General features: G+C 43.9%; 1 protein-coding gene across 1 annotated transcript in view; it reads left to right on the plus strand.

Annotated features, from left to right (window-relative positions):
• Positions 1-26,972, plus strand: part of PKD2L1 (polycystin 2 like 1, transient receptor potential cation channel) — a 115,098-nt gene that overhangs the window by 63,200 nt on the left and 24,926 nt on the right. Inside the window, exons 5-11 of the mRNA XM_068255077.1 lie at positions 1,732-1,956; positions 9,526-9,754; positions 14,066-14,236; positions 17,402-17,583; positions 17,689-17,809; positions 23,348-23,446; positions 25,498-25,619. Of these exons, the coding sequence (XP_068111178.1) occupies positions 1,732-1,956; positions 9,526-9,754; positions 14,066-14,236; positions 17,402-17,583; positions 17,689-17,809; positions 23,348-23,446; positions 25,498-25,619 (1,149 nt within the window). The remainder of the gene's footprint in view (positions 1-1,731; positions 1,957-9,525; positions 9,755-14,065; positions 14,237-17,401; positions 17,584-17,688; positions 17,810-23,347; positions 23,447-25,497; positions 25,620-26,972) is intronic.

Below are 26,972 nucleotides of genomic sequence, written 5' to 3' on the forward strand. Positions count from 1 at the left end.
CAATTTTAAAGGTAGACCATAGGTCTGGTCAATCAAACAATGGTTGGTACAGGTATGTACCCCTGATACAGAAAGTATCAGTGTCAGTTTATGTGGTTATTTAGTAGTATTAGCAGCAGATGGAACGATCCTACCTTAATGAGCAGTCATTCCATAGTAGTTGTGAAAAAACAATCTTTATTGGAGCACTGAAATAATGACTACGCGTTTCGCGGTTCAATACTGCTTCATCAGGTCGTGTATCGTGCCTTAAAATAGAAAAGAGAAGACATGGCGCTAAATACAGGGGGCAGGCTCCCGTTAGATAAAAAACACACATAACAGTATAAAATCCAATTATAAAACACAATTTGGCAATTGAATCAGTGGGTGTATCCATAACACAAATAGAACCAAACATTTCACAATATATATGATAGAAAGACTGTTATGTATGGATATAAAAGGTATAAGATTAATAATAAGTGTGTGTATACACACACTTATTATTAATCTTATACCTTTTATATTCATATTCATATTTTTATGGCTGTGTGTCCATTCATTGATATGGTTGTATATATACATATGTGTGATAACCATGTAACCATTCACAACGAATACTGTGAGTGATACCTGTGTTGCTGTCTACATAACAGTCTTTCTATCATATATATTGTGAAATGTTTGGTTCTATTTGTGTTATGGATACACCCACTGATTCAATTGCCAAATTGTGTTTTATAATTGGATTTTATACTGTTATGTGTGTTTTTTATCTAACGGGAGCCTGCCCCCTGTATTTAGCGCCATGTCTTCTCTTTTCTATTTTAAAGGGACTCCGAGCTCAGAGAAAAATTAAAATTTGAACTTACCCTGGGCTTTCTCCATCCCAGCCCTGGTCGGGACGTCCCACGCCGGCCTCCTGGCTCTTCTCCCGGCGGCTGTCCGCATAGCGCTCGCCAGTGTCGCCCGGGGGACCGGCCTGTACGCGCTATGCGGACAGCCACCGGGAGAAGAGCCAGGAGGCCGGCGTGGGACGTCCCGACCAGGGCTGGGATGGAGAAAGCCCAGGGTAAGTTCAAATTTTAATTTTTCTCTGAGCTCGGAGTCCCTTTAAGGCACGATACACGACCTGATGAAGCGGTATTGAACCGCGAAACGCGTAGTCATTATTTCAGTGCTCCAATAAAGATTGTTTTTTCACAACTACTATGGAATGACTGCTCATTAAGGTAGGATCGTTCCATCTGCTGCTAATACTACTAAATAACCACATAAACTGACACTGATACTTTCTGTATCAGGGGTACATACTTGTACTAACCATTGTTTGATTGACCTGACCTATGGTCTACCTTTAAAATTGTCTGTCTCCGACGGAAGTATCGTGCTAACAGTACCCCTTAGGGCGCCTCCTACCCCGAGTGTTGCTTTATAACCCCCTCCTCCAAGGACTAGGGGTCACCGCCTGGCAGGTGGTAACTCTTTTCAAAGGAGCTGCGACCATCGAGAGTACCTCACAAGGCCGAGTGGGGACGGTACTTCCACCCATGCGTTTCAGACTGGTTGCCCTATACGCAACCCAACTTTGTGAGTATATTTGATCATTTCTTACTAACTGAAGTAACCACACGTGAGATACTACACTAGATTGGGCTCCCGGTGTCTTCCCGTCCTTTTTTTCTACCCTTTCAGCACAGACGTGCTTCTGAAATTTGCTATTATAACGTGAGTATATTGACTTCCTAGATGGACCTATTCTACTGAAGAGGAGCTTGGAGGGTCATCGCACTGGGGTATAATAGGAACCTACAGTGGTGGAGGTTATTACATAGACTTTGAGCTGACCAAACAGGACACATTAAAAAACTTGCAAATCTTGAAAAACAACCTTTGGCTGGATCGAGGGACTCGGGTGATCTTTATTGACTTTTCAGTGTACAACGCCAACATCAATCTATTCTGTGTATTAAGGTAAGGTGATGTTACTCACACATAATAGCAGTCATACACTTTGCATAAGCTGAACTCATTCATTAAGCGTCTCATTAAGCCTTCCCATTCATTGATCTCCCCTCTAACAGGCGGTGGTGAGACTGAGACCGCCTCCCGGAGTGAGTGGCGGTCACCCACCGCAATAGACGAGTATCTATGTCCCTAAGCATGGAACTGAAGTCCTGCGGGGAGTAGCTATACTGTCTGGAACTACATAAGTGGTTAACCCAGGATTGAGCTTCATCCCAATTAGTAGCAGATATCCCCTTGCCAATGAGAAATCTTTTCCTTTCTCAAATAATCAGGGGAATCTGTATGGCTGATATTGTGGTGAAACCCCTCCCACAGTGTGATGTCATGACCTTGTCCCTGACAGTTTGCTGTCTGTGAACCTCATTGCATTGTGGGAAATAACTGCTTTTTCCAACTGCCAAGCAAGCAATATCTCCCTCTGTGCATAGAACCAGATCCAGAGGCCCCCCTCTACTTAGGTACTTAAGTACAAGTATGTGACTTTTTGTTTTTATAATGTCACAGGTTTGCTTTATTGCTGATCTCTAAAAGGTACAGCAATACATGAATATTATCTAATTATGTGTTCCCTCTACTTAGGTTAAGCACCCAAACTTTTTCCCCTTCAGGTACTTTAAATCTCTTGAGTCTAAAGGGTAACTCCCCATAAGATGTCTTAGAGCCAGTGCACACCAAAAACCGCTAGCGTATCCACAAACGCTAGAAGTTTTTCAGAGAGATTCTAGGCATGTTTAGAGCGATTTTCTTAACATGCCTAGCATTTTTTGGAGCGTTTTTGTGTAGCGTTTTTTATATTTGGTTACAGTACAGCTGTAACTGAACAGCTACTGTAACAAAAACGCTTAGTAAAACCGCTCTGATTTAGCGTTCTTCAGAGCGGTTTTCCACTTTCCTATACTTAAAGGGACTCCGAGCAGTGCCTGTGGGTATGCCTTTAAGCATACCCACAACTAATTAATTACATCCTCACACCTACCAGCATGATGTGTGTAATTATATCCCCCTGGGTTCCTTATATTTCATTGCATTGTGCTGAATGGAGCTGCCAACTTTGGGAAAAAGTCACCATGTGTAATACAAGTAACTATGGAAAGATGCATACCATTTTGAAGCTCTCTTCCTTCTCTTTCCAACGATATATAAACCGCCGCCCTACGCCTTTTAGTTTTCGCTATTTCCATGATCGAATTCGCAGCCGCGGCAACTTCGATCGCGAAAACAACTAAAAGGCGTAGGGCAGCGGTTTATATATCGTTGGAAACAGGAGAAAGAGAGCTTCAAAATTGTATGCATCTTTCCATAGTTATTGCACTGGTCGGAGTCCCTTTAACAAAATCGCCTCCAGTTTGCGTTTGGGGAAAAAACAGCACCAGCCCATTGAAATACATTAGCCAAGCGTTTTGGAGTTACCAGAGAATCCATGTCCTTCTGTTAAAGCACTTAATATTCTTTGGCCTGAATACGTGCCCAGAGGATGATGGGTGGAGATTTGTACACAAGGGGCTCTATTCACAAAACTTCTCATACATGACTTATTTATCACCTAATTGAGTGGTTATTTTGTTTGTAAATGTGCTGAAAGGTTATTTTTTATCAAAGTAAATTGTTCCTGTTTAACTTTATTTCAATATTACTTTTCTTGCCTTAATTATATTTTTGCTCTTTGGGGGCTTAAAAATGTAACATAGTTAAAGGGATACTGTAGGGGGGTCGGGGGAAAATGAGCTGAACTTACCCGGGGCTTCTAATGGTCCCCCGCAGACATCCTGTGTTGGCGCAGCCACTCACCGATGCTCCGGCCCCGCCTCCGGTTCACTTCTGGAATTTCAGACTTTAAAGTCTGAAAACCACTGTGCCTGTGTTGCCGTGTCCTCGATCCCGCTGATGTCACCAGGAGCATACTGCTCAGGCACAGACCATACTGAGACTGCGCAGTACGCTTCTGGTGACGTTAGCGGGAGCGAGGACACGGCAACACAGGCGCTGTGTTTTTCAGACTTTAAAGTCTGAAATTCTAGGAGTGAACTGGAGGCGGGGCCAGAGCATCAGTGAGTGGCTACACAGGCACAGGATGTCTGCGGGGGACCATTAGAAGCCCAGGGTAAGTTAAACTCATTTTCCTCCGACCCCGTACAGTATTCCTTTAAGGTGAAAACAGAAGAAAACAGGTGAAAAAAAGCTTTGTGAATCATGTTGAACTATCTAAACCTCAATCTTTTTCAGACTATGGGCATAATTCACAAAGCTTTTTCACGGTTTCTCCGTATCGATGTTATATTTTTAAGCTCCCAAAGAGCAAAAATATAATATAATGAAGGTAGGAAAAGTAATATTGAAATGAAGTTAATCAGGGACAACTTACTTACAGAGTGATTATTTTGCTTGTAAATGTTCTGAAAGGGTATTTTTATAAAACAGGTGATAAATAAGTCATGTATGAGAAGTTTTGTGAATGGAGCCCATTGTTTTCAATCCTTGATGAAGTGATGGAATAGAAGTTAATGGGTCAGTGTGAGAGGCCCCATTTCTGGACAGCTGTAAGAAAAAGGTAAAACCCACCTCTGTGCCCAAGTCTTTGAGACTGCAGAACGCACGGTCACAGCTTTGAGTCCCCAGGGGGAAAAGCGCTATAAAATATTATTATTAAAACCGGCTTGAGACCGCAGTAGTTAGAATCTACACCGCCTCTGTAGCTCTCTAACTCTGATGCGGCGTAGATTTTACGCCGTGTCTTTCTGGGGTCCTAAGCCTTGCTGCCGCCACAGATTTGGCTGTCAGTTTTATTGGTGCCTTACCAGGTGATCACTGTGTGCCAAATACAGTGATCACGGATGGCAAACTGGAAAAAAAAAAAAAAAGGCTCTGGTCCTTAAAGGATACGTCCGAGCTGATACATTGATGGGGATACATTGAAAACTATTACAATAAAATATGCTGTGACCACACCCACTTTTAAGACCACACCCACTTTTAAGCCCATACCTTCTGCATAATAAAAGTATCAATTAATCTTCCCCATTAACCTTCTTTCCTTATTTTAACCATTAAAAATACTTTCATTTTCTCAGTTCAAAGTGAAAAGCACACACTGTAATATGTGACAGGAACATTAACCACTTGAGGACCACAGTGTTTGTCTACGGACCAGAGCCTTTTTCTCCATTCAGACCACTGCAGCTTTCACGGTTTATTGCTCGGTCATACAACCTACCACCTAAATAAATTTTACCTCCTTTTCTTGTCACTAATACAGCTTTCTTTTGGTGCTATTTGATTGCTGCTGCGAGTTTTAGTTTTTATTATATTCATCAAAAAAGACATGAATTTTGTCAAAAAAAGATTTTATTTTTTTTTACTTTCTGTGCTGACATTTTTCAAATAAAGTAAAATTTCTGTATACATTTTTGTCCAAATTTATTCTGCTACATGTCTTTGATAAAAAAAAAATTCATTCAGTGTATATTTATTGGTTTGGGTAAAAGTTATAGCAGTTACATACTATGGTGCAAAAATTGAATTTTCCCATTTTGAAGCATCTCTGACTTTTCTGACCACCTGTTATGTTTCATGAGGTGCTAAAATTCCAGGATAGTATAAATACCACCCAATTGACCCCATTTTGGAAAGAAGACATCCCAAAGCATTCACTGAGAGGCATGGTGAGTTCATAGAAGATTTTATTTTTTGTCACAAGTTAAAATTACACTTTGTGACAAAAAAAAAAAGGTTTCCATTTCTTCTAACTTGCGACAAAGAAAAATTAAATCTGCCACGGACTCACTATGCTCCTCTCTGAATACCTTGAAGTGTCTACTTTCCAAAATGGGGTCATTTGTGGGATGTGTTTACTGTCCTGGCATTTTGGGGGGTGCTAAATTGTAAGCACCCCTGTAAAGCCTAAAGGTGCTCATTGGACTTTGGGCCCCTTAGCGCAGTTAGGCTGCAAAAAGTGCCACAGATGTGGTATTGCCGTACTCAGGAGAAGTAGTATAATGTGTTTTGTGGTGTATTTTTACACATACCCATGCTGGGTGGGAGAAATATCTCTGTAAATGACAATTTTTTTTATTTTTTTTTACACACAATTGTCCATTTACAGAGATATTTTTCCCACTCAGCATGGGTATGTGTAAAAATACACCCCAGAACACATTATACTACTTCTCCTGAGTACGGTGATACCACATGTGTGGCACTTTTTTGCAGCCTAGGTGCGCTAGGGGCCTAACGTCCTATTCACAGGTCATTTTGAGGCATTTGGATTCTAGACTACTCCTCATGGTTTAGGGCCCCTAAAATGCCAGGGCAGTATAGGAACCCCACAAGTGACCCCATTTTAGAAAGAAGACACCCCAAGGTATTCTGTTGGGAGTATGGTGAGTTCATAGAAGATTTTTTTTGTCACAAGTTAGCGGAAATTGACATTTTGTGAAAAAAAAACCCAATACAAATCAATTTCAGCTAACTTGTGACAAAAAAATAAAATCTTCTATGAACTTGTCATACACCTAACAGAATACCTTGGGGTGTCTTTTTTCTAAAAAGGGGTCACTTGTGCGGTTCCTATACTGCCCAGGAATTTTAGGGGCCCTAAACCGTGAGGCGTAGTCTTGAACCCAAATGTCTCAAATGACCTGTGAAATCCTAAAGGTACTCATTGGACTTTGGGCCCCGTAGCGCAGTTAGGCTGCAAAAAAGTGCCACACATGTGGTACTGCCATGCTCAGAAGGAGTAGTATAATGTGTTTTGTGGTGTATTTTTACATATACCCATGCTGGGTGGGAGAAATATCTCTGTAAATGACACATTTTTTTTATTTTATTTTTTACACACAATTGTCCATTTACAGAGAGATTTCTCCCACCCAGCATGGGTATGTGTAAAAATACACCCAAAACACATTATACTACTCTTCCTGAGTACGGCGATACCACATGTGTGACACTTTTTTGCAGCCTAGGTGCGCTAAGGGGCCCAACGTCCTATTCACAGGTCATTTTGAGGCATTTGTTTTCTAGACTACTCCTCACGGTTTAGGGCCCCTAAAATGCCAGGGCAGTATAGGTACCCTACAAGTGACCCCCATTTTAGAAAGAAGACACCCCAAGGTATTCCGTAAGGTGTATGGTGATTTCATAGAAGATTTTGTGTTTTGTCACAAGTTAGTGAAAAATTAAAAACAATGGTGCACAAGCCAGCCTGGGGCCCCGGGAACTCTCACTGCCCGGGGCCCCAGAACCAGCACGGAACACCATATGTGAGCGCAGTCAAGCCCTGGAGCTGCCACCCCCAAGAGCCTGTCCCCAACTGCTCTGAAACTTACCAAACACACAAAGAGGGAAATACTCACTCCCAAACAGTCCTCTGCTGCTTTATAAAGCCTGCAGGCTGCTTATAAGCCAATCAGTTTTTAATTTTATTGTAGATTCCCATGCAGTTTAGTTAGGAGGGGGGCAGATGAGAGGGAATATCCTGCACGCTGGTGCCCCCTGCTGGTCATATAGCCATTGTCTATATGCAACTGAAGCCCTCTCCAACGATTGGCTGACCTGCTCAGCTTATGCTTGATTAATCACTGCAGACTAGGTGTAACGTGTGTGTGCACTTCTGATTGGCTTATAAGCAGCCTGCAGGCTTTATAAAGCAGCAGAGGACTGTTTGGGAGTGAGTATTTCCCTCTTTGTGTGTTTGGTAAGTTAGTGAAAAATGACACTTTGTGAAAAAAAAAAAAATCTATTTCCGCTAACTTTTGACAAAAAAATAAAATCTTCTATGAACTTGTCATACACCTAACAGAATACCTTGGGGTGTCTTTTTTCTAAAAAGGGGTCACTTGTGGGGTTCCTATATTGCCCTGGCATTTTACGAGCCCGAAACCATGAGTAGTCTGGAAACCAAATGTCTCAAAATGACTGTATAAGCATCTGCAAATTTTGATGACAGGTGGTCTATGAGGGGGCGAATTTTGTGGAACCAGTCATAAGCAGGGTGGCGGTGGCATTTTAGATGACAGGTTGTATTGGGCCTGATCTGATGGATAGGAGTGCTAGGGAGGGTGACAGGAGGTGATTGATGGGTGTCTCAGGGGGTGGTTAGAGGGGAAAATAGATGCAATCAATGCACTGAGGACGTGATCGGTAGGGGATCTAAGGGTTTGGCCGAGTGATAGGAGCCCACACGGGGCAAATAAGGGCCTGATCTGATGGGTAAGTGTGCTAGGGGGTGACAGGTGGTGACAGGAGGTGATTGATGGGTGTCTCAAGGTGTGATTAGAGGGGGGAATAGATGCATTTGATTAATGGGTAATTAGTGGGTGTTTAGAGGAGAGAACAGATGTAAACAATGCACTTGGGAGGTGATCTGACGTCAGGTCTGCAGGCGATCTGATGGTGTGGGTGGGTGATCAGATTGCCCGCAACGGGCAGGTTAGGGGCTGATTGATGGGTGGCAGTGAAAGGGGGTGATTGACAGGTGATCAGGGGGGATAAATGCATACAGTACACAAGGGGGGGGGGGTCTGGGGAGAATCTGAGGGGTGGGGGGGGGGTGATCAGGAGTCCCCAGGGGGCAGTTAAGGAATTTAAAAAAAAAAATAGCGTTGACAGATCGTGACAGGGAGTGATTGATGGGCAGGAGGTCTGAGGGGTGCTGTGGGCGATCAGGGGGCAGATCAGTGTGTTTGGGTGCAGACTAGGGTGGCTTTAGCCTGCCCTGGTGGTCCCTCGGACACTGGGACCACCAGGGCAGGAGGCAGCCTGTATAATACACTGTGTATATATTACAAAGTGTATTATACACTTTGTAGCGGCGATCGTGGGGTGAACAACCCGCCGGCGCTTCCGAACGGCCGGCGGGTTGTCGTCGCGGGTGGGCGGAGCCAGTTGCCGGGGGAAGCGCACGTCACCAGTGACGCGATCGCACCCCCGGCATGCCAAAAGACCGCAACGCCCATGGGCATATTGCAGTCCTGTCGGCGTCCACTTTGCTGCCGCCCATCGGCTATGGGCGGTCGGCAAGTGGTTAAAGTAAGTTTTGTGCTAAACTGGAGAAACGGCCAAATAAAATGTGTGTTTATCTACAGTAGCGCTTTTTATTTTTAAACTGGGATTAGTAAAACTGAGAGATAATGTATTTTTTTTCTTCTTTTTCTTCCCAATAAAATGCATATAAAACAAAAAATAGTTCTTGATAAAAATGGTGCTTAGTGAAAGTCTGGTTTGTTTTGAAAAAAAAAACTATATATAATTTAGGTGTCAAGTAGGGATAAAGTTATTGCTGATTAAATAGGGACATAGCTAAAATTTCTAAACTGCTCTGGTCCATAAGGGGGAAACAAGGTCTGGATGTGAAGGGGTGAAATAAATGTAGGTGTTCTAGTTCGCCATTGTAGGACATCCATTGTGAATTCCCTTATTGCAGAAAACAAATACTTAGATGAAATATGCATTGGGGGAAACAGCAGTCACTTACTCAATGGGAGGATATCCTGACTAACCAAATCTGCTTTCCTATAGGCTTGTAGTGGAATTTCCAGCAACTGGTGGTGCGATCCCCTCTTGGCAGATCCGTACCGTCAAACTCATTCGCTATGTGAGCAACTGGGACTTCTTCATTATTGCTTGTGAAATTATCTTTTGTGTCTTCATCTTTTACTATGTGGTGGAGGAGGTTCTGGAGCTGAGAATCCACAGGTTCAAGTACTTCACAAGCATCTGGAACATTCTGGATGTTGTGGTCATAATGGTGAGTCCACTTTCCAGAGATTGCTTTGAAAAGTTCCTATAATATAAATGACCTGCGTAATATGTCGGCGCTATATAAATACTTAATAATAATAATAATAATACCTGTAGTATTAGGCTGGGAGCAGGCTTGTGTTGTGCCCGATTTACCAACTGGGTGCTACTATAGCCGCACTTATGCGCCATGGTCTATGTGTCGCCGGTGTCCACATTACAAGGTAACCAGACTGAGGCTCTGTACACACTAGGTACAGTTGCAGAATGCAATCCGTGGTCCAGGCTCCGGTTTTCAAAAACCGGAATGCAAACAAATCCATGCTGCCCTTTTGCAGCATACGTTTGCAGTCTGTTTGCGTTGGAGCTGGAGGGGGTAGCAGCCAGGAAGGGGGGCAGCGGGCACAGTGGCGGTGATGGGGGTTGGTCCCCCCCCCCGCTCCCTCACCTGGGTCCCCCATCCCCTCTCCAGCTATTTATGAATGCAGCGAGCGGGGAAGCAATTACCTTCCTTGTGTTCCACCGCTCGCCGTGTGACTTCCTGCAATGCTGCCCTCTATACTTCAGTGGGCGGCATTGCAGGAAGTCAAGCGATGAACGGAGGAAGGAAGTAGGTAACTGCTTCCCTGCTTAGCTGGAGGGGGAGCGGGGACAGGAAGACCCAGGTGAGGGAGGGGGAGTCTGACCCCCCCCCCCCTTCCTGGCTGCTATCCCCTCCAGGCTTCTTGGGGACAACCTATGGGGGGGGGGGGGGAGGTCTGCAAAGATGACGTTGAGGTGAGGTGCAGGCAGTAGGCAATCAGATTCTCCCTCCATTTCTATGTGCAAAGTAGCCTGTGTAGAGGGAGATGCGTTTCATTGCCTACGCAGGTAATATCCATGCTCCATGAAAATGGACTCTCCGTTCAGTTTTTCAAACCGGATCCCGCAGATCAGTTTTTTAAAGTGAGTGAAGACGGCCGCTATTTTTAACATTGGTATCCGTGGCTCCGGTTTTGGTCTGGGCCAAAAAAACGGAGCCACGGATACGTTTTTAAACAAGTGTGACCCTTATAGGAATGAAATAGTTACCATGTTTTGATGAGCCGGGTGGTCTTATAAAAATGATGACAGTCAAAAGCAGTAGGCTAAGGACTTGAACACATCAGAACACTACTACTGTATCTGCTTTTCAGCAATGCATCAATGTTAAAGTCTGATGTGTGTTGCTCAAAGGATACCAGAGCCGAAATAACTCAGAGCAACGGGGGTGTTGAAGGCATATACTGCGTCCTGACCTGGTGCCTACCGCTCCCCCTATTCTCCTTTCTGCTCCCTACCTAAAATGCCCTTCCGGCAGCCTCTTACGGGTCACTGGAGTTGGGCACTACTGTGCAGGCACTGGCTGTGCGCATCCTACAGCGCACACCCATGGCTAGGATCGCTCTGTGCATGTGTATAACGTTATGATGCGCAGAACGCTCTCGGCCAGGGCGCATGGTGTAGGACGGGCAGATCTCGGCCTGCGCATTAGTTCCCAACTCCATTTAGGTGGGAAGCGGGGTCAGAAAGGAGACTGGGGGGCGCAGTAGGCATCAGGTTAGGCCACAGTATTTGCCTGCTATGCAAGTGCTGCCTTGGAGTGTGCATTTATTTCCTGTGTTTGGCATTTCACTTCTGTGGTTGCCGTGGGGGGTTCCCCCAGTTAGGAGCACTGGGATCCACCTGCACTGCCCTTTTGGTATTGCATGTGGAGTGGGGGTCCCGGTGCTGTGGGAGAGCCCGGGGCCCCTGCTTTTCATGTGCCCCAATGCATTCAGCTAATTTTGTCCAATGTGATAATGTCATAAACACCTGATCTGCTGCATGCTTGTTCAGGGTCTATGGAAGAAAAAGTATTAGAGGCAAGGATGGCAGGACAGCCAGGCAATTGGTATTATTTAAAAGGAAATAAATATGGCAGCCTCCATATCACTCTCACTTCAGTTGTCACTTAAAAAAAAACCTAACGTAAAACTAAGCTGCCCAGTTTAACTTAACTGAGGCTTCTTCCAGCCCTCTGCAGTTGTTCCGTTCTCCTATTTTCAGCTACTCTCCCTTTCTAAAGCTGCAAACACAGCCCAGGCCATGTGTCTTTATTGCGTTTCTGTGGCCAGGAGTGTTCTGCACTTGCACAGCTCGGCCACGGGAACTCGACTGAGGCCGCGTATGTTCCGTAGCCTGTGACCAGCCCAGTCTGTCATCTTCCAGAGGGGGGCAGTAGAGATGGCCGAACGGTTCGCCGGAGAACTTGTTCACGCGAATTTAGCTGCTTCGAGTTTGCGATGAACCACGAACACTTAGCGAGTTCGACCCGCCCCCTATACATCATTAGGCTAAACTTTGACCCTCTACATCACAGTCAGCAGACACACGGCAGCCAATCAGGCTGCATTCCTTCCTGGAGCCCCCTTTCTAAAAGGCAACAGCGTCAGCCATGTTCTCACTCTGTGTGTTGCTGTATTAGTGAGAGAAGGGAGAGGCATTGGAGAGATAGGGAAAGTGATAGTTAGGAGGTCTGTTAGCTTGCTCCTTGCTCATATTTGTTGATAAAAAGCACCCCAAAACAGCTCTTTTGAGAGCTAATGTTCTTCTGATGTGTTTTTGTGTGTGTGTGTGTGTGCCACTGACACTGCATATATAGCCCTGTCTGTCGCAGCTGGCCCTTGCTAATTGCTGTACATGGGCCAGCACCTTCAGTGCATACCTTTCACTGCCTCTATGTGACTGCACTTTGTATTATACAATACCACCACCAGTCAGTGCATACCTTTTCCCTGCACCTGTGTCAATGCACAATTGTATTATAGCAGCAGTCACTGCATATCTTTTCCCTGCACCTGTGTGACTGCACAATTGTATTATAGCGGCAGTCAATGCATACCTTTTCACTGCACCTGTGTAACTGCACATTGTATTATACCACCAGCAGTCAGGTCAAAAAAGTTTTCAGTACCTCACCTTTATCAAAATTGATGAGGCATGGATCCCGGGGGACTACTGCCTGCCCAAAGACTAAGTCAGTCCCCACACACAGCATCTCTGCCTGCACGCTGTGTGTCTGCCTGCCCCAAGACTAAGTCAGTCCCCACACAGCTTCTCTGCCTGCAGGCCGCTTGACTACCTTCTCCGCCACCATCCCAGGGTCCAGGACTCCAGGTGGATTCCTAAATTTGCTATCAAACATAATAATTATTTTTCTGGTGAGTGTACATGCCTAATTTTTCTGGCTGAACTGCGGCTGCAACAACAAAACAAAAGGCATGTACATGTGTCAATTCCCCTTCGTGATCATTACCTTGCCGTGGTGAAGGGGCTTGCGTATCACAATGAAGCAAAGACCGGCTATATGAGTAAGTTGGGGGCACACCTGACCCAAGATAATAAGGTCGTTGCTTCATTGAGGACAGTTGTTCTGTCATTGAGCTACCTCAGCCCGACCATATGGGCTTGAAAATCGCCATCGCCTGCACTCTCTCCATCATGCACACAAGTCCAGCACGGCCATCACTACACAAACAGCTGTTTGCGGTGTGTTACACAGTGAGTCTGTCAGTGTGAAGCAGTACACTACTTACACTAACTTCTAATCCATGTCTACACACGCAAGGTGTTTTCAAGCACTTTAGGCCTCCAATTTAGCAATGCAATGTGATTTCTGCCTTTTAGGGATTATAACTCTGCTGTGCGTCAAATCCGTAATTTTCCCCGGGACTTTTGACATGTATCCCACTCCGCCATGCCCCCCCAACCCCCTCCAAGTGTTAGACCCCTTGAAACATCTTTTCCATCACTTTTGTAGCCAGAAACAGTGTTTGTAGTTTTTCAAGTTCGCCTGCCCATTGAAGTCTATTGCGGTTCGAAAAGTTTGCAGGTTCGCAAACTTTTTCGGAAGTTCGAGGTTTGCGCACTGAAAATCGGAGGTTCAAGCCATCTCTAGGGGGCAGCAGCTGAACGGAGCAGAACGACAGGGAGGGACCAGAAGGAACACGGGAGCTGGAAGAAGCCTCCGGTAAGTTGCACTGTGCAGCTTAGTTTTACATTAGGTTCCCTTTTATATGGAATAGTCAATGATTGGTGCCAATCAATCAATAGTTTTGTCAGTTTCAGGCGAAGGCAATGCTATGTGGCTCTTCCAATCTGGCCAGATTGTAGAGAAGGAAAATTACTGAGCTTCTTAAAATGGGAAGATGGGGATGGAAAGGAAATTCAAACGCAATACTGCTGTTTATCATTTATTGTTTATCTGGCTATCTTCATGTACTGGCAAACTCTAAGTAACCTGCACAGTTTTGTTAAGCTTTCTCTTGTAGCCATTGCGTTTCACATCTTCCGCACCCTGGAGGTGAACCGGCTCATGGGGACCCTTTTGGAGAATCCGAACACATACGCAGACTTTGAGTTCCTGGCTTTCTGGCAGACACAGTATAACAACATGAATGCCGTTAACCTGTTCTTCGCATGGATTAAAGTGAGTATTCAAGAAAGATTTCAGCAAAACGTTGACTCCATATCATTTATGTACAGTATATTTCTTAAAGAGAATCTGTACTGTAAAAAGCATACCATTCTATTCATGATGTTCTCCTGGGCCCCTCTGTGCTGTTTCTACCACTCCCTGCTGCAATCCTGGCTTGTAATTGCCATTTTTAGGCAGTGTTTACAAACAAAAGACATAGCAAGTGATAGGCTGAAAGTAGCTCAGTGTGAGTCATGCAGTGTGTGCAGGGGGCCTGGAGAGGGTGTGTATAGCTTCTATCCAATCACAAGCAGCACAGCACATTCCAGCCTGACTGCCTGAGCCCGACAGAGGAGAGAAGATTAGATCATATAACAGAGATAACACAGCCTCTGTGCAACTAGGAAAGGCTGCAGTCAGACAGAGCACATTAGAAAAGCTATAGGAACTTATAGGATAGGAGAAATAAGGCTCAAACTGTTGTTACAGAGTCTCTCCAATGCAAGAAAAATGTAAACATATGCCAGAGGCTTCTACTCTAGCTTGGTAGTGGCTGGAAAGTGTACTGGTTAAGGGCTCTGCCGCAGGAGACCAGGGTTCGAATCTCGGCTCTTCCTGTTCAGTAAACCAGCGCCTATTCAGTAAGGAGTCCTTGGGCTAGACGCCCTAAGATTGCTACTGGCTACTAAGCGCGCCCTAAAGGCTGCAGCTCAAGTGGACTTTTCTCCTGGTGTACTCAGAGCAATGTAACTTATTTGTCTTGTCTAGCTGCACCTCATTTATAAAGCATCTGACATCAGAATGGTGATAGTTTTATGCGGTGTGGTCCTTTTTTTTTTGCCTGTTGTGTAATTATTTTAGATATAGTTAAATATATTGTGTAAGTGTATATAGTTATCAGAATATCCTCTTTCCTAATAGGTTAACCACTCCATAAGAACTTCAATAATCAACAATTATTTGCTAGATAGCTACTGAATAGTATGAATACTAATAGTATTACATGCTGCACAGCTTCCCCAATTCTCTTGCAAGCTGCAGTTGATGAGGTTTTGCAGGATTCAGTGCGACTGTAAGCAGAGTTGAGAATTTTCTTTACTGTAAAAGTTTTCTGAGGGCATTAAATATAACCCATCCATTGCAATGGCAGCTCCTCTTGTATCTGTGCTGTGGGCAATTTTGATATTACACAGATAAAATTACCCCAGAACAATAGCAAGTAGGATAACTGTGTAGACTATAAGGACTAGGGAAAACATTTTATTGAATAAGCTAGTCTAGAATACTGTACTACTTTAAATGCATGTCTTGAAAATGATTATGTATATTGGAGGCATTTTTTTGGTTTGGCTGAACATGGAAAAAAAATAAGGCCTGGGACCCACTAGCAGCACTTTTCTAAGAGCTTGGGATTTGAAAAGCTCTTGCTAATGTAATGCCATAGGTGTAATCGCACCTGAGCAATGTGATTTTATAAAAACCTCTCATAGCATTACATTAGCAAGAGTTTTTTTTCAAATCAATAGCGCTTAGAAAAGTGCTGCTAGCGGGTCCCAGGCCTAAATGTTCAATATTTTAAAAAAGTATGATACTAAATTATGGGGCAATATTGTAACATTTTGACCCATTTTAACCCCATCATTTTAATATCTTGCAATGGATGTTTCTAGGGGTCAAAACATGTCTATAATGCTTTAAAAAAAAAAAAATGAACCCCCCCCCCCTGAAAATTTCACAAATTTTGAAGGGCATTTGAAGTGAAATTTATTTTTTTGTAGCATCCTGTCTTGTACATACTTTCAATTATGATTGTAGTATGAGGGCCCTTTCACCCCGTGGCGGTGCGGTATTTTTTACCATACCTCACCATCAGGCAATGAAAGTCGACGGAGACTTTCATACTTCCGCGGTACTGGGCGACGGAAGTAATGTTTTCACTGCATCCCCAACTGAGGTCCAAAACTGTTACTGCGCCTCTCGTGTGTCGAGCTGCCTCGGCCCGGAAGTCATGTTAGTCTATGGCGACGCGGTGATATTTAAAAAGTTACCAACGTCACGGCACAAATGCACGGAAGCTTATTTTTACAATACACTTCCGTACACTTCCACATACCCTGAAGCAGGAAGTGACCACAAACGCCTGTCACTTCCTGCTTGGCCTGATGCCAGATGGGGAATATCGCATAGTAATATGATATTTCCCGAAGGCCTGTTTCTGGCGGAGCGATGCGCTGCCAGCGATTTACATTGTGAAACCAGCTTGAGGCTTTATCTACACAATCTGCTTATAATATTCAATATCTGTTGACTCTTATACTACATGGAGGTGGTAAAATTGGTCAGTGATTGGCCAATCATAACTGAAAGTGTGTACAGGCTTAAGTCTGTTGCCATAAAAAACACCAGATGTTTTTATCTACCGGTAGTTTTTATTAATACATTTCATTATTTCACTGTGATGTTTAAAGAGACTCCGTAACAAAAATTGCATCCTGTTTTTTATCATCCTACAAGTTCCAAAAGCTATTCTACTGTGTTCTGGCTTACTGCAGCACTTTGTACTATCACAGTCTCTGTAATAAATCAACTTATCTCTCGCTTGTCAGACCTGTGTCTGGAAGGCTGCCAAGTTCTTCAGTGTTGTGGTTCTGCTATGAACTCCCCCTTTCAGGCCCCTCTCTGCACACTGCCTGTGTGATATTTAGATTAGAGCAGCTTCTCTCTTCTCTCTTATCTTTTACAAGCTGGATAAATTGTCCTCTGAGCTGGCTGGGCTTTCACATACTGAGGAATTACATACAGGCACAGCTGTCTGCACTCTGCAGGAAGAAACAGCCTGACACTTCAGTGGAAGATAGCTGCAGGGGGAAAGAAACACACAAATGATCTCTTGAGATTCAAAAGGAATGCTGTATACAGCCTGCTTGTGTATGGATGTATTTTCTATGTGTGGACATACTGTACATCAACCTACTTCCTGTTTTGGTGGCCATTTTGTTTGTTTATAAACAAACTTTTTAAAACGGTTTTTAACCACTTTTAATGTGGCGAGGAGCGGCGAAATTGTGACAGAGGGTAATAGGAGATGTCCCCTAACGCACTGGTATGTTCACTTTTGTGCGATTTTAACAATACAGATTCTCTTTAACAAAATGTTCCTTTTTTTTAAATCCCCAGGTATTCAAATACATCAGCTTTAATAAAACAATGACACAACTTTCCTCGACTCTTGCCCGCTGCGCTAAGGATATTCTGGGATTCGCCATCATGTTCTTTATCGTGTTTTTTGCCTACGCTCAGCTTGGATATCTTCTTTTCGGCACACAGGTGGAGAACTTCAGCACGTTTGTGAAGTGCATGTGAGTTTAGCTGCGCTATGTGACTTCTAGTGGACTACCACTTGCTTTGCTTCATTTCATTGTGTCCAACTCAGTCTTAAAGCAATTTATTTTCTAATATTCCAGATTCACCCAGTTCAGAATCATTCTCGGGGATTTTGACTATGATGCTATTGACAATGCCAACCGAATCCTGGGACCGATTTACTTTGTTACCTATGTTTTTTTCGTCTTCTTTGTATTGTTGGTAAGCTTGGGATAACTTTGTGCCTGTAAGGGCTGCTGTACATGACTTTTGTATGTTGTTTTACAGCAGCTCAGGTCCCAGTTACAATAGTGAATGAGAAACTGAGGTCAAACCTATCATTGGCATGCATTAAATAGAGGCGAGTGGAAAAATGGATGCAGGGTGAAGCCGATACAAGTCTAAACAATACATTTCATTTTGAATTGTGCAACAGATAAAAAATATTTAGTGGTAATGACAATAGTAAAACAGGGTTGATAAGGTTTTTTCACTACAGCTAAACCTAACGCTAACCACCCCCCACATGCCGATGCCCAACCCAAACCACACACCCCCACTTAACCTTAAAGAAACACTAAAGTCTACAAGTCTAAAGTACAAAAACCCACTTTTTATTTCAGATTGCTCTTTAGTATTAATGTGCCACCTTAAACACTGCATACTCGCTGCTGAATACTCACTATATCCCCCCAAAATCCCTTAGCAAAAATCCACCACTTTCTTGGCCGTGGATTTTGCTGCCATAAAAAGGCAGAGCTTTGGGCTGTTGCTCTGCCTCCATTCGCATCCATCAGCGCTGATCGCCGCCTCTCCCCTGCCCCTCTCAGTGAAAGAAGACCGAGAGGGGCGGGGTGGGGCAGCAATCAGCGCTGATGTACGTGAGTAGAGGCAGAGCAACAGCCCAAAGCTCTGCCTCTACTAGGAAGCGCCGCACAAATCTTTCCCGGGGGATTTCGGGGGGTTATAGTGAGCATTCAGCCACGGCTTTGCAGCGTTTTAGGTGGCACATTAATACTGTAGAGCAATCTGAAATAAAAAGTGTTTTTTTGAGACTTCAGAGTCTCTTTAACCCCAGTTTTATTTATTTATTTTGTTCAATCATGTAGCTAGCCTAGTGCTAGTTACATGATAGCTGCTGAGCAGCGGCATCCCCCCACCCCCTCCGTTCGCCTCCGGCGATCAGGCCCATCAGGAAATCCCGTTCTGAACGGGATTTCCATTAGGGCTTCCCCTAAAATTATGTAAATCGGCCCAGTGGGGCCTGAGCAATCCTCCGCCGCAACTTACCCAGAACACAGTTCGGGATAACTGGCAAGAAGGTTAAAGAGGAACTCCAGTTAAAATAATGTAATAAAGTGCTTCAGCTGTTATTTCCCACAATGCAACAAGGCTCCCACTGTGTGATGTCAGTACCTCAGTGCTGTGAGGCGCTGACATCACACTGTGGGAGGGGTTTCAAGGCAAAATCAGCCATACAGAGCCTCCTGATGATCTGTTTGAGAAAAGGAAAAGATTTTTCATGGAAAAGAGGGTATCTGCTACTGATTGGGATGAAGTTCAATTCTTAGTTACAGTTTCACTATCGTGGAAAAAAAATTACAGGTTTTGGGCCAGTCCATCTCCTCAAGGGGGATTCTCAGGGTTTTCTTTGTTTTCAACAGCTTTTCCTGAACAGCAGTTTAACTGCCCAAATAGTAAGATACCAGCCAGCCTCCCTACTCACTTGCACACTACTTTGTCAACTTTGCAACTGCTGTTCAAGAAAACCCTGAGAATCCTCATGAGGAAATGGACTGGCCCAAAACCTGTCAGTTCTGTCCGATTTTAACTGCCTACTTTTTGCGATAGCGGTCCTTTAAAACCCCCCCGAACATTAAACCTCTCCCCTCCCTTACTGAAGCCTAACTTTAAGCATCCCTACCCCCGTCACAGAGAACGTAACTACAAAAAACAATACATTTCAAAAACCATAAATAACAAAACGTTAATTTTCAAAAACTAAAAACATTTTGGTTGTGTGGGCTCTGCACCCGCTATTTATCGGGTGCCCCAATTTCTGCTTTTTGCGCTCAATAGTGATAGCAATTTTCATTAGCGCCTGTGGGGTGCCGAAATCTCCTGCTTCCTATAACTGAACTGGAGATGAACTGACTTTTGGTTCATCATAAGTTTGATGTCCACTGATCATAGGTCCACAAATGCTAGTGCTAATATTGCCATTAGTTAGGCGGCACAAACTGTCAGGGATACTATATACCGTATATACTCGCAAGCAAGCCGACCCGCATATAAGCCGACCCCCCAACTTTTACCCGAAAAACTAGGGAAAAAAATGATTGACCCTCATATAAGTCGGGGGTAGGAAATGCTGGCCGCATGATCCCCCCCACTGTGTCCCAGTATAGCTAGTATAGTGCCCAGTATGGGTAGGTAGTGCCTCAGTATAGCTAGTAAAGTGCCCCAGTATAGCTAGTATCGTGCCCCCCAGTATAGTGCCCAGTATGGGTAGGTAGTGGCCCCCCCACCGCTGCTATTAGCTTACCCGGCGGCTTCCTCTATTCCCCTCTCCGGCTCCTGCTCGCCTGTGTAAATAATTCACAGCAGCTCGCCCCACGGCGGCTGCTGTGTGATGACGCAGGAAGCCGTAGACAGAGCGGCTTCCTGTAGTGGCGATGTGTATCACTGTTACTATGGAAACCGCTCTCCTTACGGCTTCCTGCGTCATCACACAGCAGCCGCCGTGGGGTGAGCTGCTGTGAATTATTTACATGGGCAAGCAGGAGCCGGAGAGGGGAATAGAGGAAGCCGCCGGGTGGGACCAACATGACTCGCTAGGAAGCCGACCCCCAACTTTTGGCCCACTTTTTGGGGGTCAAAAATTCGGCTTGCTTGCGAGTATATACGGTAGTAATATAAGTTTTCTCTTACAGAAATAATAATAAAAAAAAAAAAGCAAGGGCAGCCCTTAATACTCTCCTAATTGCTTGCTTATTATGCTAAGCCAATGCTTTGGCTTGACAATTTGAGTCAACCTCGGCAACAAGCATGTAGCTCATAACTCAATATATCTGATCTGTCTAGCTACAGTTGTCCATTAAGGTGTACTTTAACAGAGGTATATGGAGGCTGACATATTTATTTCCTTTTAGGCCTCTTTCCCACCAGGACGTTGCGTTTTAGGGGACGTTATAGGTCGCATAACGTGCCCCTAACGCAATGCCTGGCGGTGTTGGAGGAGAACGCTGCCTAGATCTGCGTTATGCACCTCTTGGTGCGCCTTTTTTGTGCTCTGTGATGCGGAGACCACGTAATCCACATCATGTGGTCCCGCCAGCCAATCGCTGCACAGAGCGGCCGCTACAGGAAGTAAACACTGCACGCAGTGAATATTAATTAGCCATGTGGCTGGCCGCGGAGGAGGAGGGGAGACCTCCTCCTCCAACATCACTGAGCATGTGCAAACAGTCTAACGCGGCTTGGCCACGTATAATTTACTGCATGCAGTACTTTAACTTGACGTGTAGCGTTACAATGTAACGCAACGTGGGCACTGTGAACAGCCCATTTCGTTTTCATTGCTGTGAGTTAGGCTGCACTAACATGCGCCTGTAATGTCTTACTGTGAAAGCAGCCTTAAAGAGAAACTCCAACCAAGAATTTAACTTTATCCCAATCAGTAGCTGATACCCCCTTTTACATGAGAAATCTATTGCTTTTCACAAACAGACCATCAGGGGGCGCTGTATGACTGATTTTGTGCTGAAACCCCTCCCACAAGAAGCTCTGAGGACCGCGGTACTTTTGACAGTTTGCCACAATGTAACAAGGTTCACAGACAGGAAATAGCTGTTTACAGCTGTCTCCAATGGCCAAAACAGCTAGCAGCAGCTACATAACCTGCCCACAGTAAAAATGTCACCATGTAGTAATGTCAGAATGTAAATCAGGGAGAGGAAAGATTTTACAATGAGCAAACACTGACTAAATCATTTATACATAATTATTGTAAAAATGAAGCACTTTTTTTTATTACACTATTTTCACTGGCGTTCCTCTTTAGGCAATACCAGTTGCCTGGCTTTCCTGCTGCTCCTCTGTCTCTAATACTTTTAGCCATAGACCCTGAACAAGCATGCACATGCAATGTTTCTGACAAGATTAGCTGCATGCTTATTTCAGGTGTGTGATTCAGACACTACTGCAGCCGAAGAGCTCAGCAGGACTACTAGGCAACTGGTATTGTTTAAAGGGATAAAAATTTGGTAGCCTCCATTTACCTCTCACTTCAGGTACCCTTAAAGCGGGACCAAACCAAACATTTATTAAATTCAAAACATTTAGTTGTACCACTGTGACGCATAGAAAGATAAACACTCCTTCAAGCCTATGAGCATTTCAGTGCATGCTTTTAACCCTTCTCTTTTCATAACTAGGGTTATACAGGTGGCAGCCATTGGCAATTCCTCCATTGCCGGACACCATCTACTCCACCAGTTGCCGGATTCTGTCCCGGCAATATGAAAGGAAGGGAGGGGTTCCTCCAATAAATGTAAAATATTTTATATTTGTCATCATGCAGCTGAAAAATGGCTGCTTATTTATTATTATAATTTAGAAAATAGATTTTATTTCTGAAATCTTGTATTTTTAATTTGGGTCCACTTTAACCACTTGCAGACCAGGCTAATTGATATCTACGCCCTGTTTGGGACCCGTTATTCCTGCCACGGTGTAATTTCAATTACTGCACCTACCGTCATGCGGCGTGCGCCTGCTGCTGCAACCCACTCACACTGCCGTCGCTATGACAGCAGAGCTCCATGAGCTGGACAGGAGCAGATTTCATTGGCAACTGACCCTGTAATGATCACAGTATCAAGAGCCAATGAAATAGTCTCCTGATCGGCTCACGCAGCTCTGCCGTCATAGCGATGGCAGTGTGAGTGGGCTTCAGCAACAGGGGAACAGCGAAGGTCTGTGCAGCATGACATTGGTGAGCCCCGTTTTCTGTACCAGCAGTCTCTGGTCCTTAAGGTGCCAGAGACTGCAGGTACTCAAGTGGTTAAAGTGATAGGAATATTGAGTCAGCCATATTTGTTTCCTTTTACACAAAACCAGTTGCCTGGCAGGCCTGCTGATCTCTTTGGCCACAATGGTTTTCTGAAGTCTGGCCTGAATAGCTGCATGCTTGTTTCAGTCTCAGAACATCTGATCTGCACGCTAGCCTATGGCTAGAATCATCAGAGGCCAAGGACAGCCAGGCAATGAATGTGTCAGTTTCCGTATGTCTCACAGTTCAGGTTGGCTTAGGCTTCTCTGAAACAACTTATAGCTCCCAACTGTCCCTCTTTCGGAGGGACAGTCCCTCTTTGGGAGCCCTGTCCCTCTTTCCCCCTCATTTGTCCCTCTTTCAAGACTCTGTCCCTCTTTCTATGTAAAAATATATGTTTCTCTACTAAAAAATGTGTTTGACTCTAAATTTTATTCCCATCCTTTAAATTGATATATTACTAATTTTAAAATGTTAAAATGAAGGAAAATGAACCAGGATAGAAAGGAGCAGTGTGGTATGAATTATAAAACATATCCCTCATACTTATTTCAAAAAGTTGGGAGGCCAGCACGGAATTTGCATGAGCCAGACAGTTTGAGGATTGAATTTTTTGTTTTTAAAAAATGTGAATGGAAAAATGTGAAATTCTGAAACTAGGCAGGATACAACACTGACATTATTTAATTTGATGTTTTCCATTGTAGAATATGTTTTTGGCCATCATCAATGATACCTATTCAGAGGTCAAAGAAGAACTGTCGTCACAGAAGGATGAACTTCAGTTTTCGGATATCTTAAAGCAGGTAGGCGTAAATATCCCAAGTTTAAAATGATGGACGATGTTTTCGAGCAGTGCTGTCCAACGTCATGGGCAGGGGGTGTGCCTAGCACTGGATTTTTAGGCTGGAGGGGGCAAAGCATCAACGTCCTGGCTTCGGGGAGGGGGGGCGCATACAACTGTCTACTTGGGAGCTGATCGACCATCCAATTCGATAATTATCTAATCAGATAAAAATCGGTGCTGCCAAGAGCATGCCGATGCAACCAATTTTGGGCTGAAATTAGTCACATGTATCAATCGGACATACGGCAAGATGGGCCGTCGTGTTAATTGGGTGCGCAGCGGTAACTGAGCGATATCGTGATTAGCGATGAAACCCTGGCACTATTCCCCAGTGTATAAATTTGCCCCCCCCCCCCCCTCCCCATGTGTGCATTTATACATTACCTGTCTGTCACCACCATGCAGTGCCCATCCGTCTTTAGAATCCTACTCCTCCATTAGCGCCATACACGCTGCAGGCATGTGAAACGTGAGAGATGTCACACACATGCAACTACGTCAGTGGTGTAATGGAAGAGCGGGGGATTCCGAAGACGGATGGGTACCGTGCGGTGGGCGTCACAGGTCAGGTAATGTATAGAAGCACATGTATACACTAAGGGGAACAGCGCTAGGGTTTTGTCACAGTCGTGGCTCGCCATTACCATCGCGCACCTAATCGCCCACAACGGCTCGACATCTTGCAGAATGCCTGATCAATACATATGACCAATATTGGCACTAAATTAGTAGCATTATCGACTGGGCATGCTCTGGGCAGCACAGATTTTTATCCAATTTGATATTCATAGAATCGGATGAACAATCGGCCGCCAAGTCAAGAGACGTAAGGCCACCTTAACTAATCAGCAGCCAGGTGCTTTGAGATGAGCTGTCTTTTCCAGCCACAATCTAAGACCTACACCTGATCATTGTATACCTTGACTGAATGTATTGCTGTGGTTAGTTTAATTATTTTGATACAGCAGATTTGTAAGTCTCTAACAGATATTAAAGGGAACCTGAACTGAGTAAAATGATTTAAAATAAACACATGAAGTAGCTGCAAATGAATATTACATACTTACCTCACCGTCAGGTCCCCTCAGAAGCTCAACGTTTTCTTCTTACAGTGATCCCTTCCAGTTCTGACAAGATTTTATCAGAACTGAAATATACCAGTTGCTGTCAGTTATATATCAGCAGCTGTCAGTTACAACTGAATGTGCAAGGTAATGTCCATGTTTCCATATGGCTCAAGTGGGTGATATTAGTTTAACAGTATGCGGACCAGGAAGCTGTTATGGGGTAATGGCCATTTTCAAAACAGGACAGAGAATTCCATTGATCACAGTGGACAAACAGGGTGCAGGAGAGGAGTGATTGAGGAGTAGACTACACAGGAGGTAAGTATGACCTGTGTATGGTTATTTTGACTTTTTATTTTCAGTTCAGTTTCTCTTTAAAAGTAGTGTTTTATTATTGTGATTTAGATTGTATGCATACATATAAGATGACCATTTGCCCCAGAGTAGAACGTACAGTAAACTACTAGTATCCTATACTTACAGTAGATCGTAAAAATCTGACATTCGTGACATGTTTTGGACTGGTCCAACTCCTCATTGGGGATTTCCTATATTTTCAAAGCACTCCCTTGGATGGCAGTGGCACAATTCACCTATCAGAATTGTGTTCACACAAGTAGGAAAGCTGGCTGGAAACTTTGCTGGCTGTATAAATCCTTTCCAGGTAGAGCTTTTGTAAAGAATACATGAAATACCGAGAATCTCCCAGGAGGAAATTGACTAATCCAACCTCTGTCAGAACTGTCATTTTTGCTACTTACTTTATATTTTGTAATTAATTTTTCCTACATAGTTAAATTATAGTGCATTTGTACTCTAGAACAAATGCACTGCTTACATGTATAGGTACACATGGAACTTAAATTTTACAATAGTTTGCTATAATGTACAGTTAAGTCATCTAGTGAGAAGAACAGGTACAAAATGTTGTACTCATTCATAGGGTTATAGGAAGACAATGATGAAGCTTAAGCTGAAGAAAGAACGGATTTCAGATGTGCAGAAAGCATTACAGAATGGCAATAAGGAGGTGTCCTTTGAAGAGTTCAAGAACAGTCTAAAAGAGTGAGTATTTGGCTGCATGCAATCCTTAAGGTGGCCACTAACGATCCAATTTCTAGCGAAAAATCGTTCGAGCAATCAAATAATTCTGATCGGAATTTAAATATTGTAATACATCATTCGCTACACCATCAATGAACCAATCTTTGCTTCCTATCTATCACAACCAACAAGAAAATCTAAATTGTGGTTTGACGAAAATCCAATAGAAATCCAAGAAATATCATTCATAATTGATTGTGCCCATCAACTGAGATTATTTACAACCAATCCGATCAGAATTGTCTGACCATTCAAACTATTTTTCACTTGAAATTAGACCGTAATGGCCACCGATTTATGATCATAATCTGTGAAAATGTAGTACAAGTACAGATGGCTATCTCCCCCAACAAGACCAGAATTTCACCCAAAATGATCATGAACAATTTCAGTTGATTTATATGGCAAAAATTTCAACTTTGGGATACCTGGTTATTGCTTTACCCATTACACAGTAGTTCTTTTCACACAAATGATTCAGATCAGAACTGAAAGTCCTTATGTTTAGCTATGTTAAACTGCAACACATGAAAAATATAATCAAATAGGATATATATATATATATATATATATATATATATATATATATATATATATATATATATATATATATATATATTGGTCAGGATGTGGCTGTCCCTTTAAAGTCAATAAAATAAGCTGATAAGATAAACAATTATATTTATCCTCTTACTCCTAAACATGACTTTAAAGTGTCCTGGCATATATGAGGGGGGGGGGGGGGGGGGGGGCAGTACAGAGTGTTAACTTACCCACGTTGCCACCTCGGAGAGCTGCTGCAATGTATGCTGCTCTCCATCTCCCCGATACTCCAATTTTACAGCCAGAGGTCAAGAGGATGGTGCACAGCATGCAATGCAGGGGCAACTTGGATAGTAAACCACCTCGACACACCTTGTGGGGACACACACACACACACACACACCTACCTTATCTGATATGGTCCCGACTGGCTGAGAATAGTCTAGAGTCTCATTTGGGACTGGCAGGCTCTGGCCCCTTAAAGTAAACCAGAGATGATTAAATGTAAAGATTTAATACTTGCCCGGGGCTTCCTCCAGCTCCATAAAAACGTGCAAGCCCCACGCCGTCCTCCCGCAGTCTGCCGTTCAGCCCAGCCTTGTTAATTGCTTCAGTCTGGGTCTGGAGGTCCGTGCATGCGCAGAAGACCCAGACTAGACTAGACTCGACTGAAGAAATTACTGGGGCTGATTGCTGCTGAGCGGCAGACTGTAGGACGGCGAGGGACTCATACGTGTTTATAGGGCTGGAGGAATCCCCGGGCAAGTATTG

The sequence above is a fragment of the Hyperolius riggenbachi genome, chromosome 10 (genome assembly GCF_040937935.1).
Source record: "Hyperolius riggenbachi isolate aHypRig1 chromosome 10, aHypRig1.pri, whole genome shotgun sequence".
Taxonomy (NCBI): domain Eukaryota; kingdom Metazoa; phylum Chordata; class Amphibia; order Anura; family Hyperoliidae; genus Hyperolius; species Hyperolius riggenbachi.